General features: G+C 44.4%; 2 protein-coding genes across 7 annotated transcripts in view; one reads left to right on the top strand and one right to left on the bottom strand.

Annotated features, from left to right (window-relative positions):
* Positions 1 to 1,106: 1,106 nt before the first annotated feature.
* Positions 1,107 to 8,078, top strand: irf10 (interferon regulatory factor 10). 6 transcript variants are annotated; one of them, XM_034537947.1, is made up of 9 exons: positions 1,107 to 1,270; positions 1,902 to 2,174; positions 4,819 to 5,002; positions 5,100 to 5,173; positions 5,534 to 5,591; positions 6,021 to 6,125; positions 6,205 to 6,591; positions 6,827 to 6,945; positions 7,696 to 8,078. In XM_034537947.1, the coding sequence occupies exons 2-9, from the start codon at positions 1,944 to 1,946 to the stop codon at positions 7,864 to 7,866; spliced, it is 1,329 nt and encodes a 442-aa protein (XP_034393838.1). In that variant the 5' UTR covers positions 1,107 to 1,270; positions 1,902 to 1,943; the 3' UTR covers positions 7,867 to 8,078. The 6 variants fall into 6 exon arrangements, with proteins under 6 accessions (XP_034393838.1, XP_034393839.1, XP_034393836.1 ...); XM_034537948.1 differs by lacking the exon at positions 1,107 to 1,270 and adding an exon at positions 1,300 to 1,443; XM_034537945.1 differs by lacking the exon at positions 1,107 to 1,270 and adding an exon at positions 1,301 to 1,443 and having other exon boundaries at positions 1,592 to 2,174.
* A 1,352-nt stretch (positions 8,079 to 9,430) lies between these two features.
* The window catches only part of zmp:0000000926, a 16,584-nt gene continuing 13,573 nt past the window's right edge, over positions 9,431 to 12,441 (bottom strand). The window contains exons 2-3 of the mRNA XM_034537906.1: positions 11,467 to 12,441; positions 9,431 to 11,181 (exon numbers count right to left, since the gene is read on the bottom strand). The exon at positions 11,467 to 12,441 is cut by the window's right edge and continues 763 nt beyond it. Coding sequence (XP_034393797.1) covers positions 10,714 to 11,181; positions 11,467 to 12,441 — 1,443 coding nt within the window. The 3' untranslated portion in view covers positions 9,431 to 10,713. The remainder of the gene's footprint in view (positions 11,182 to 11,466) is intronic.

The following is a 12,441-nucleotide window of genomic DNA, read 5'->3' as shown; positions in this document are numbered from 1 at the left end:
ATGAAGATGAAAAGCAGAATTTATTTGTGCATTTTTTCCTCTCTCGCACACTTTTAAATATTTGCTCGGCTTACAGCCTCGTCGTTCACCCCGCTGACCTGAGATCTGTCTGAGAAGTGCTTCGTTGTGCAAAGGCAAGCTGAAAACCTTTTTGTTTTCTCAGGTGTGTGTGTGTGTGTGTGTGTGTGTGTGTGCACGCGTGTGTGTGTGTGTGTGAATGGTAAATGTACTTGTTTAGCACCTTTCTAGTCTTTTGACAGCTCAAAACGCTTTAACACTACATGACATCATTCACCCGTTCACACCCATTCATATACTGATGGGAGGAGCTACGGCAAGGTAGCCCATCAGCATTTTGGGGGTTAAGTGTCTTGCTCCAGACATGCATGTGTGTGCATGTGGCTGTTTTTTTTGTTATGTCTTTGGGTAGGTGGATGTTTGCACATGCATTATAATATACAGCACGGGCTTCTGTGTTTTCTTTCTACGATAAAGCACATTTTGTACATTTTTTTGGGGGGGAGCTTTTTCTTTTTTGCATTTTCAACGCAACAGAACAGTCCGAGACATTTAAATAAACATAATAAAATAAAATAAAATAAAAAAGTAAATAATCAAAAATAATAAGTGTCAATAGTTTTTTTCTAGTAGCGACATGCTAACCTTTACATACACATCTACACCGACAAATACATACGCATCTACATATTCATAGCCATACGTCAACATATCCATATGTACCTTCCCACATGCATAGACTTTTACACATGCACTCCACGAGGTGATGAAGCCATTTATAGTTATATTATTGTCGCCGTTGACGTGACAGGATTTATGAAACCTTTTTTTTCAAAAGCCCTCTGTACAACACAACAGTCCCGTTCTAAATGCATAACCTGCTGGATGTTTGTGCACCCTCCTCCGTGCAGCATGTTAATATGATGTACGTCACAACACCTCCAAATAAATAAAAGAAAGCGTCCCTCTGTGTGTTGTGAATGGGGCAGTGACACACGTTTACACTGCCCCCTGTTGGGGGAAAACTATACTCACACGAAACGTCACACAATGAGAACTTTTTTTTTTTTTTTTTTTAAATAGACATTTCTTATCGATCTGAACTTTGGAATCGTTTATTGTCCGCCTGCTTCGGTGTCTTAACCCGATCAGAAGAAACCAAGAAGGCTTCACATGTGAGGAGGGTTGAAGAGGAGTTTATGGAAAGCGAAAATTAGAAGAAGAAGTCCCTTTACACCCACATTCATTTTCGGTATGAGAGTACGAAAGTATGACACTGTATAGCCTCTCTCTCACTGTGTGCGTGTGAGAGATTAATGCTCTGGTGCTGACTGTTGCTCTCATGCGGGGGAAATTAAAAGAGGCGTTTTCAAATGAGAAGAAAACACAACTTCCTTTTATTTAGCAGGTCGTGGGGCTATGAAGGTGCCTATTGTTTTTTTTTTAATGTAATATTTTCCTTTATTTTAAGACATATTTAGTGAGTTTTGTGAGCATCGTCATATAAAAGCAGCCTAAAGACATGATGCTTTTAAGTGTGCCTTCCGGGGAAGTAACACGTGCCTCTATACAGGACAACCATCTGCAGCCTGGTTATGTATTTATCACTTGGAAGTGATTACGCAGTTGGCGGAAGGAAACTGAAAGTATCGCACGCGCTTTCGCTTTCGCTTGCACGCGCACCATCTAACTTTAGTTGCGACTCTCCTGGCGCTGAAGCTCGAGGTCCGTTTGTCTATATTTATATGTTTTTATTGAGCTGCTTTACACGATTAGCCTGCAGGAATTGTGACGAACCCCGCGTGGCATCAGAATTAAAAAAAAAGAAAAAAAAAAGTAGTATTTTCAAACACTTTGCACATGCACCTTTTTTTTTTTTTTAGATTCGGATTTAATAAAGACGCGCGCGTGTCCTCGTGTCGGAGATGGAAGCTAAGATGCACATGAAAGAGTGGCTGATAGCTCAGGTGGAGAGCGGGACATATGAGGGTCTGTGCTGGGAGGATGAGGGCAGGAGCATGTTCAGGATCCCGTGGAAGCACGCGGCCAAGAAGGACTACAAGCAGACGGAGGACGCGGCTCTCTTTAAGGTCGGCTCACTCTCTCTCTCTCCGGGTCCTCGGACAACGTGGAGGTTATGGTACAAACTTTTTAAGGCATGTTTTGAACTTATTTTTATTTTTTTATGAGACAGAAAATGTACCCAGACCGCCCGGGTCGACATATGTAAAAGAAGTTGGATATTTCCCTTTTTATTATTATTATTATTTATTTTTTTAACTAAATGTAGTTATTTATTTAAGGCCATAAGTTGACTAATAAACAATAAAACATGTTCACATTTCACCACCAGGATAATAGCACATTATAAGTTTACTATGTTGACTTATTAAGCAGATGTTCTCATTTTTTCTCCACTTAATTTCCCACACAAAAGCCACATGAACTGTCTAACTTTAAAAAAGTTTGTGCTTTTATTCCTTTTAGTTATCATTTTCAAGTGAATTTATTTACATTATATTAGTATTAGTTTTATTTGGTGCCCCACCAAAATGTATTTGTGATCCATCCATAATCGTTTTATGGATGTATCTATTTATTATTATTCATATTATTTTGCTCTTTTTCAAAAGGTCTAACATGCGGTTGAACTGTGTGGGTTAACTGGAAAAGTTGATGCGTTTATGTTCCGTTGTAAATTGAAAAAAAAAAAAATCACATTTCATAATAAGTTTTTATTATGAAAGTGTGTCTTTTTTCTTGTTTCTTATTTTTAAGGGAGATACCGCTTTCTCGCAATGCTGTTTTTCCAAGGCTGTGTTGCGTAAGCGTTTTGGATTACTGGTCCAAGAATAACCAGTTGGAAGAAACACTGTCAAAAGAAAACTTACTGGCACTTTTCTGTTTATGGCATGAAAACACGAGTGTTGACACTTAAATGCTTTAATAATGAGTGAAAATGAGTCACAGGAATGAAAGAATGAAGACAAATGAGCTCAAATAACTTTGGATTCTGCTGGTTTAATTTTTTATTCCGCACTGTAGAACTACACTTGTATATCTTATAGAAGTAAAGTAAATAATATCTCACATTGTAGGTCATCCGAATAAGATCTATTTCAGAACTTAATAGCATTATTTAAAGTTATATCAAGTAAAAATGACTAGTTTGTTCCCTGAACTCATCTAAATATCATCGGATATCATCCGGAAAGTATTCACAGCGCCGCTTCACTTTTTCCACATTTTGTTATGTTACAGCCTTATTCCAAAATGGATTAAATTCATTATTTTCCTCAGCATTCTACACACAACAACCCATAATGACAAAGTGAAAACTGTTTTTTGCAAATTTTTGCAAATCTATTAAAAATAAAGAACGAAAACATAACATGTACATAAGTATTCACAGCCTTTGCCATGACACTCAACATTTAGCTCATGTGCATCCTGTTTCCACTGATCATCCTTGAGATGTTTCTACAACTTGATTGGAGTCCACTTGTGCTAAATTCAGTTGATTGGACATGATTTAGAAAGGCACACAGCTGTCTATATAAGGTACCACCGTTAACACTGCATATCAGAGCATAAACCAAGCCATGAAGTCCAAGGAATTATCTGTAGACCTCCGAGACAGAATTGTATTGAGGCACAGATCTGGCGAAGGGTACAGAACAATGTCTGCAGCATTGAAAGTCCCAATGAGCACAGTGGCCTCCATCATCTGGAAATGGAAGAAGTTTGGAACCACCAGGACTCTTCTTAGAGTTGGACACCCAGCCAGACTGAGTGATCGGGGGAGAAGGGCCTTAGTCAGGGAGGTGACCAGGAACCCGATGGTCACTCTGACAGAGCTCCAGTGTTGTTCTATGAAGAGAGGAGAACCTTCCAGAAGGACAACCATCTCTGCAGCACTCCAGAAATCAGGCCTGTTTGGTAGAGTGGTCAGACGGAAGCCACTCCTCAGTAAAAAGCACATGACAGCTCGCCTGGAGTTTGCAAAAAGGCACCTGAAGGACTCTCAGACCATGAGAAACAACATTCTCTGGTCTGATGAAACAAAGATTGAACTCTTTGGCCTGAATGCCAAGCGTCATGTCTGGAGGAAACCAGGCACTGCTCCTCACCTGGCCAATACCATCCCTACAGTGAAGCGTGGTGGTGGCAGCATCATGCTGTGGGGATGTTCTTCAGCAGGAGGAACTGGGAGACTAGTCAGGATTGAGGGAAAGATGAATGCAGCAATGTACAGAGACATCCTGGATGAAAACATGCTCCAGAGCGCTCTGGACCTCAGACTGGGGCGACGGTTCATCTTCCAACAGGACAACGACCTGAAGCACACAGCCAAGATAACAAAGGAGTGGCTTCGGGACAACTCTGTGAATGTCCTTGAGTGGCCCAGCCAGAGCCCTGACTTGAACCCGATTGCACATCTCTGGAGAGATCTGAAAATGGCTGCACTGACGCTCTCCATCCAACCTGATGGAACTTGAGAGGTTCTGCAAAGAAGAATGGGAGAAACTGCCCAGAAATAGGTGTGCCAAGCTTGTGGAATCATACCCAAGAAGACTCGAGGCTGAAATTGCTGCCAAAGGTGCTTCAACAAAGTATTGAGCAAAGGCTGTGAATACTTATGTACATGTCCGGATGCACTGTATGTTCCCTATAAAGAAAATGACTCAATAATCAATTTTCTGCAACAAAATAGTGTGCACTTGTTGAAATATATGCGTCTTTTCTTCATGAAATCATATTTTGTCTTTTCTGTCTACAATGTGGATGTCTCACATTCAGGCCTGGGCTGTGTACAAGGGCAAGTACAGGGAGGGGAGGGACAGAGCCGACCCCACCATGTGGAAGACCCGTCTCCGCTGTGCACTCAACAAGAGCACAGACTTCCAGGAGGTCCCTGAACGCAGCCAGCTGGGCCTCACTGAGCCTTATAAAGTCTACCTTATCCAGCACAGCAGGCCAGCAGGTTAAAAAGAAAAAGACATTTTTTTGTATTAAATGCCGTCTGTTGGGTTTCTTTCATCGGCTTTCATCTGTGGTCTCACTCTTGTTGCTCTCCTCAGAGTCTCCCCCGACAAAAGACCACGTGATCCAGGCTCTGAGGTCTCCAAGGAACCCTGCTTTTCTGGACCAGCAGGTGAGTTGAAAACATAAAGCCAAAAAGATGCTACGATTTGACTGAAGAAAACGTAGAACTCGCTGAATACTTGGAGATTGACAGTGACGCAACACAAGAAACACGGCTTTCAGTTTCTTATGAATAAGGCTCATTATTTCTGTATCTTTTTTCAATTTTATTTGGAGCTTTAGAAATAGGTGGAAATCAGGAAGGATAATTAGGTTTAGATGGTAAAACTTCAGACTTGGGATGTGGCAGGAAAAAAACCGGATAAACTACTACCACTAAGTCTAATCTTGTAAAAAAAGAAAAGATCCGATCCTTAAAACAAAAATCGCCTACGAACTCCATGCTGTGTTTTTTTTGTTGTGTTTGCAGCTTTGTTGTCAAAAGGAATCCTTTCACAGAAGTAAAGAAGGAGTAAAGACGTTGCCCGGTAAGTGTTTTACTCGCACACACTGATCCTGCTGAATGTTTATAGAGAATAAGAAGCAAAGAATAACCATTGAGTCCTCAAAGGGTCACCATCCCGGTCAAAATGCCCTCAATGGACTCCCATCCGAGCGGTCCAAACAGAGGTCACATTTGTCCGTGAAACCTGGCCGCTGTGCTTCTGGATTTCAGAGTATTTGTCACCCAAATAAGGTCACATTTCCCCTAACAATAATCCCTACTCGGAGTGCTTCCTGGACTCAACAGACTTTGTTTAAGGTGCTCTTGAGAAGAAAACTCCCAAGCACTCACACTTAAAATGCCTTCACGGTCACGTGAGGCCTGAAAAACAAACCACCCAGCCTCCGTCTGTCCCAGGAGACGAGCCGTGAGGGGGAAGTTCTGATTGAATAACACCTCTCTTCTGCTCTAGATGGCCTGATGAGGGAGCACATGTATTGTGAGCTCACGGGAAACACAAGTCTAAATCAGAGTCCCGCTACTATCCCCTTCCTCAGCCCTACACTGACGATATCAGGTAAGCTTGATAAAGGAACCTCAACGTGCCACCGGCCTGTATGACCTTGAACACAAGTTGCCCTTTGTGCCGTGTGCAGACTTCCGTATGCAGGTGGTCCTGTTGTACCAGGGCCAGAGGGTGATGAAGGTGACCACCCGGAGCCCGGAGGGGTGCTTCATCATGCAGGGCCGCGTCCCCCTGGGAGACGAGCGGATCTACGGGCCCTGCTCCGCCCAACAGTTCTCCTTCCCCTCGCCGGGCTCCGCGTCCCTGCCGTCGTGGATGGCCGAAGCGATGAACCGCCTCCTGGGTCACCTGGAGAGGGGCGTGCTGTTGTGGGTGGCCCCAGACGGGGTGTTCATCAAGCGCTTCTGCCAGGGCAGGGTGTACTGGAGCGGCCCGGGGGCCCGACACGCCGACCGGCCCAACAAACTGGAGCGAGACAAGACCTCCAAACTGCTTGACGTGCCCATGTTTCTCAGCGGTGAGGCGACGCATGCATGAACAAAAAACGCTGTCAGCCACTAAAAAAAAAAAAAAAAAAATAGAGTCAGTTTGTACTCGTGTAAATCTAAACCGGGACGATGTGTGATTTTATTCAAAGAGAGGCATATTATTATTCGGGATGTTTTTATTGCTCACGTTATTGCTCTATGCAAAGAGGGAATATGTCTGCATGATGGGATCAGAATATTCCAATATGAAATGTTTGTGTACAGAGCTCCAGAGCTGTTTACAGGGGAAGGGGCCGACGCCTTCTTATGAGATTGAGCTCTGCTTCGGAGAGGAGTACCCGGACCCCAACGTGCCCCAGACCAGGAAGCTGATCATGGCCAAGGTGGGGAAAGTCTTATTTTTTTTAAAATTATTTCAATTCACCCTGAACGCATATATTCTTGATAATTTTCCGTTTCATTTTTTAAAATTTTTTTTATAGAAATAATCTGTAAAATAACTATTATAAATTCTGTTTCATTCACATCAAACCATTTCCAACATTCTGAAGTCAAATTGATGAAATTTCGTCGGGTTCAGACTCCGTCGGGCAGGAATCGCAATCACAGTTCTGGGCGCGACGTGTTTTTGTACATATTAACCAAAAAATATCCTCTTTTCATGCTCTCTCTGCATGCCTGCATCTGAATTCTAAATGATCTTGGGTTGTAATGTCGTTACGACGTGAACCGTGTGTCAGTGAAAGTTGATGGACTTTACTCACTTGTCACACCACGTGTTGAAAAAAGTAGGCCAACTCTTCGATTTGATATATATATATATATATATATATATATATATATATATATATATATATATATAAAGCAATGTTGAAGCCAAGCCTGATGTCGCCTTACCAGTTTATTAATTTAACACTGGTATCAGATCGGTTCTCCGTATCGGAGGATACCCAAAGCCCGGGTATCGGTATCGGTGCATCAATCCAATCGGGGACACTTTTCTGTCCCCCCCCCCCCTGTGTGTCAGTGTGAAAGCGACGATCCTGTAGTGTCTTCAAATGCCAGCAGAGGTCCTCGCCATCACGCTGATTGTGTGTGTGTGTGTGTGTGTGTGTGTGTGTCCTGTTGGCCAGGTGGTGCCCTTGTTTGCGGTGGAGCTGCTGCAGAGGTTCAACTTCGGAGAGCTCGAGGAGAAGCGGCCGGTTCTCACCACCGACACGGACGGGAGAGAAGATGTAGCGAAGGACTGTGGGTGGGGGGGGGGGGAGAAAGCTGTGAACAATACACACAAGGGGAATTACTGAAGTGTTATCCCTTCCCCCCCCCCAAATGTAATCGTCATAGAAAGACGTCCTCGGAGCAGATTGCAACGCGTGTGAAGAAACGCTGGAGGTGTCGCATCCTAGACCTGTTTGCAATGCGTGAAGGGATTTTTGTGTACCTTTTTTAATATTGCTTTTTCTCTGCTGTGGAAGCAAACATCTTCTATCACCCAATAAAACATGCTGAAAACATCTGTGTGTGCGTGTGTGTGTGTGTGTGTGTGTGTGTGGGGTGGGGGGGCTTCTGGTTAAGTGTTCCTCCCAAACTTTTGACTTTGGGGCTGGTTTCGTTAACATTTCGTGTGGTTTTTTTTAATAAAAAGGTTTTGAAATGAATATTACCAAACAGAACGCAGTGGACCTCGTGTCCATTCCCTCGTATTATTATTTAATTGAAGAAGTGCTTCACGGACAGGAGTCCATGAGAAATAAATGAAAACCTGCTTAATTGGACATCATCCTCATCATCGACCGGGGATTTTGAGAATTTGTCTGCACTCTGCGGGTTGCTTTTCGCCTATTTAGTTAAACTTTTTATATGTAATTTGATGCAGATGTAAAGCTTTTTATACTTCTCTGATGGACTGGTTCTACGGGTTGACACAGATTTCTATCAGGGTTATAATTTAGGCAGTTTTTACTGTTTTTTTTTCCTCTGTTTTTCAGTGTGTTTGTAACACTGCTCCTGCAACGCACCTTGACAAAGTAGTCCTGTTGCTGCAGGATACGTCACACGGATGGTGGGTAAACTGGAGCATCACACCAGAGTGGATTTCACCGGTGTGGCCGTGGGTAAGCTGCTACTTGTGTTGTTTCTTCCCCTGTGAGACTATATTTCCTCAACTAACATTTTACCGCCCTGCAAAACACCTCCGCCACTTAAAGTAGTGCTCTACTTTGATACAAAGCGCTGTTTAAGTGACCTCCGCGCCCGCGAAGGACGATTTTCCTGCGATGTTTTCTCCCCACGAGTGACCGAGATTTGGGTGCGTCTTTCCGGGTTCGGATGAAGTGATGTGGGGGGTTTCCCGGACCGACGCCATCTTTGCTTTGACCTTTCACCTTTTCTCCAACAGGAAATGTTGGTATTGTGAAGTTTTTAATGTAGTAAAACTATGAACTAATAATAGTGAAACCATTAATACCGAGCGGTAAACGTCTCACATGTAAAGAGTGAAAGGGCCAACTTCTGTTCAAGGTGGAGCTTTCATTTCCAATATAATTAGTTATTTAAATTAATAATAATGCATCCTATTTTTGTTTGTTATATTTTGTGAGTCTTATATGAATCTGACATTTACCTAAATAGGAGTACTCATGTTTACTTCTAAAGTAGAAGTGTACAAGTAGTCGGCTATACAGTTGATTAGTGTTATTTTTTAGTATATAGTGAGTTAGAATAGTAACATATTTCCACACTTTTTATATGTTAACGTCATAATAAAGCTGTTGCTGATTGGGGGCCTTTTTAAGTTGGGAGCTCCTGTATTAGATGATATTTGAGGTGTATAGTACATTACATAACAAATTCACACCTCTAATTAAATCTATAAAGCTTTTTTTCCTTTTTAATTCTAGCGAACATCATCAACAGATTCACAATTTTTAAAAATATACATTTTTTGTAGCTATAACATTTAAAAAGAAAAAAAAATCAACAGGTAAAAGGTACATTTCTTTTTGAAAATAAAATACAAAAAAAAACACAAAGAACTAAAGTGAGATTGTGTGCTGAATCAGAGGAGATACCCGTATCTGAGTTTAAAATACTTTCATCATTTTCCCTGCCTTCAAACAAATACAGTACGTAAAAAAAATGAGATGGGAACAGAAGCGTGGGGGGGGGGTCAAGAGTATTCACAAAGCATCATGTTCCAACGTGTTATTAGCACCATTACTCCTCAGCCATGCTACACTTTTTTTTAAATTTTTTTTTTATAATTTTTTTTATTTTTTACTCTTTTTCCATCATTCAGTTTTTAATGAAAAAAACAAAAACACCACGAGTTGTCGAGTGCGATGTGGCACAGACCTGTCTGTGTGGGCGGGGGATTGTCTGTTACGCAGTTTTCATTAGTGTTCTCCCTTTTCTCAGAGACAATGTTAAGAACATATTGGAGGGTAATGCCTTGACGAAAAACAAATCCACAGTTTGAAACGCCGAATTTTTTTTTTTTTTTAAAAAGAAGAAGAAAAAAGGCGAAGAGTTGCTCGTACATTCACCTCGCCTGCTGCTCGGGAGCAAGAAAGAAAAGAAAAGAAATGCATTGCGAAAAAATCGACAAGAGAGATTGCATTAAATCTGTTTAGCATATTTACTGTAGATAACATCTGTAATGTAATATATATATATAGTCGACTTTTGTTCATATATATCTGCACTTCTTCAATAGCGTTTTACTTTCATAACACTGATTGAAAATCGATAACCCTGCAGAAAACACTGACCGCACAGACAAGTGCTTGATTGTCTCACTAAACGTCTTCAAGTGTGTCTGTAAGGAGCCATCCGGAGATCCTTCAGCGGCTGCTCCTCTCAGGGCAGGCTCTAAGTAAGGTTGAGGGAAGGAAAGGAAAGGGGAAAGGAAAGGAGGGTACAACTAGGGCCAGGCTAGGATGGACTAGGTTCATATTTTGGGCAGCAGTGTGGACACCCGTAAATTGCGTTTTCTATTGTTTTTTTTGTTTTTTAAATCCTTCCCTGCAACCCTACCTTGAGGTCTCTCCATTGTTTGTCTTGGTGGGTGCAACAGAGACAAGGAGGGTGTGTATGTGCGTGTGTGTGTGTGTGTGTAAATATGCATGTACACGTATGCATTTCCCAAGATCCTACTGCCACTTCATTAGCTTGCAGCCATGAGGTAAATCCCGGAGGCTGTCGTCCGTTCCAGTTGAGGGGAGGGTATCCGGGGCAGACCAGCGCCGTTTGCGTGGACGCGGCCGCTCCGGGGCGGGGGGCTCCACAGCCGGAGCTGCACGTGGAGGAGGTGGGTGGTGAGGAAGAGGGGGCGGAGGAGGTGGAGGCGGCATCTCCTCCCTGTGCGAGTTGCCGGCTTCTCCCGCAGCCCTGGAGGGGAGGGGTTGCGTGCGTTGGGCCCTGGGACCGATACGCGTGTGTGTCCGGTGGGTTTGGCTGGGGGTGGGGGTGGGGGTCGGCGTGAGAGCCAGGCAGACATCCCCCTCCATGAGCTGGCGGCAGTGCAGGCCATACAGCTGCGTGGTTCTCTGGGGGCAGCATGAAGACCAGCCTCGGTCCTGCACAAAGAACGGGTACTCCACCAAGACCTTCAGTAACTCCTACACAAAACCACAACAAAGTTACTCACTCAACCAAGACGGTCTCTCATGCTCGTTCACTCATCATCACCACAATCTGACTTTGGTGTGTACAAATTAAACGGTTGCTTCCACCTGAGAACATCTACACCCTGAAGTGTGACTGCATTAACACTCATCTCGCCATGCAGTTAGTCATTACATTACGTCTGATTATGCTTTAATGCAGATGTCTGCCACTCAAGTTGTAACATCGAGAGAGAGAGAGAGAGAGAGAGAGAGAGAGAGAGAGAGAGAAGAGCTGACCTGAGTGTTGCGGTCTGTGAGGTGGACCTGCAGGTGGCTGAAGCCTTGTGCGCTGCTTGGGGAAATCAGCAGCACGGTGCAGGTGCTGAGGTGGAACTCCGGCGAGGTATCCGCGCTCCTCAGGAAGTCCTCGGTCCGCAGCTCCTCCACCCGCTTCAATCGACCGCTGGCCAACTCGATCAGAGAACCCTTGGTGAAGTGAGGTAGGAGCTCGGGGGGAGATGGGTGAAGGCCCGGGGGCGAGGTGTGAAGATGAGAAGGCGATAGCTCCCTCCCTCGATCTCTGTCTCTGTCCCGTCGTCTCTCGCGCTCACCGTCTCTTTCTTGGTCTTTGTCCTGTTGCAGGTGCTTCTCTTTGTCTTTACCCCTGAGTTTCTCTCTGTCTCTCTCTTGGTCTCGGTCCCGGTCTCTCTGGGACCTGTCATGGCTGTTAGGTAGACCCAGGGGCGAGTGCGGTGAGTTCCTTAGGCTGTGCTGCCTGGGTCTCGGCTCCCTGTGCAGGTTGTACAGAGCTGTTCCTGAGGGGCTATAGAGCGGGTAGGCCTGGACCTGAGGGCAGGGGTGGCACACCGATCCCAAGGAGTAGTAGATCTGGGCTTCGGCCGGTGTGACGCCGAGGGGTTCCAACAGTCCCCCTCGACCTGCCCTGGGGACTGGTCCGAGAGGATGGGGACTGGTGGAGAGTAAGCTGGCCTTAACTATCCCGTGCAAATGTCTGTCCTGCAGTGAGGAATGTGGCTCAGGGCCTTCCTGAGCTTGAGAGTCTGGCAAAAATGGCCCTCCAGTGTGGACGCGGGATATTAAATCGTCCTGCTGCCTCCGCCCACCGTTGGTATGGGAGCTGTGTGGACTGATGTCCATCCTGGTTCTGCCGCTATCGTTCCCATACTCTCCTATGAGCAGAGGCCTGGAGGTCGAGGCAGTCCTGCTGCCGGGCCCCTCCAGGCCGTTGGGCCTCTTGCCCAGGTATCTGTG

Source organism: Cyclopterus lumpus, chromosome 7 (genome assembly GCF_009769545.1).
Source record: "Cyclopterus lumpus isolate fCycLum1 chromosome 7, fCycLum1.pri, whole genome shotgun sequence".
Lineage (NCBI taxonomy): Eukaryota > Metazoa > Chordata > Actinopteri > Perciformes > Cyclopteridae > Cyclopterus > Cyclopterus lumpus.
Note: the sequence above shows the minus strand (reverse complement) of the source record. Positions and strands in the feature narration are given on the sequence as shown.

Coding starts and splice junctions, on each gene's coding strand:
- irf10 (XM_034537947.1), top strand. CDS start 1,944: ATGGAAGCTAAGATGCACATGAAAGAGTGGCTGATAGCTCAGGTGGAG. Junction 5,003..5,099: donor CCAGCACAGCAGGCCAGCAG/GTTAAAAAGAAA, acceptor TGCTCTCCTCAG/AGTCTCCCCCGACAAAAGAC. Junction 6,126..6,204: donor CCCTACACTGACGATATCAG/GTAAGCTTGATA, acceptor TGCCGTGTGCAG/ACTTCCGTATGCAGGTGGTC.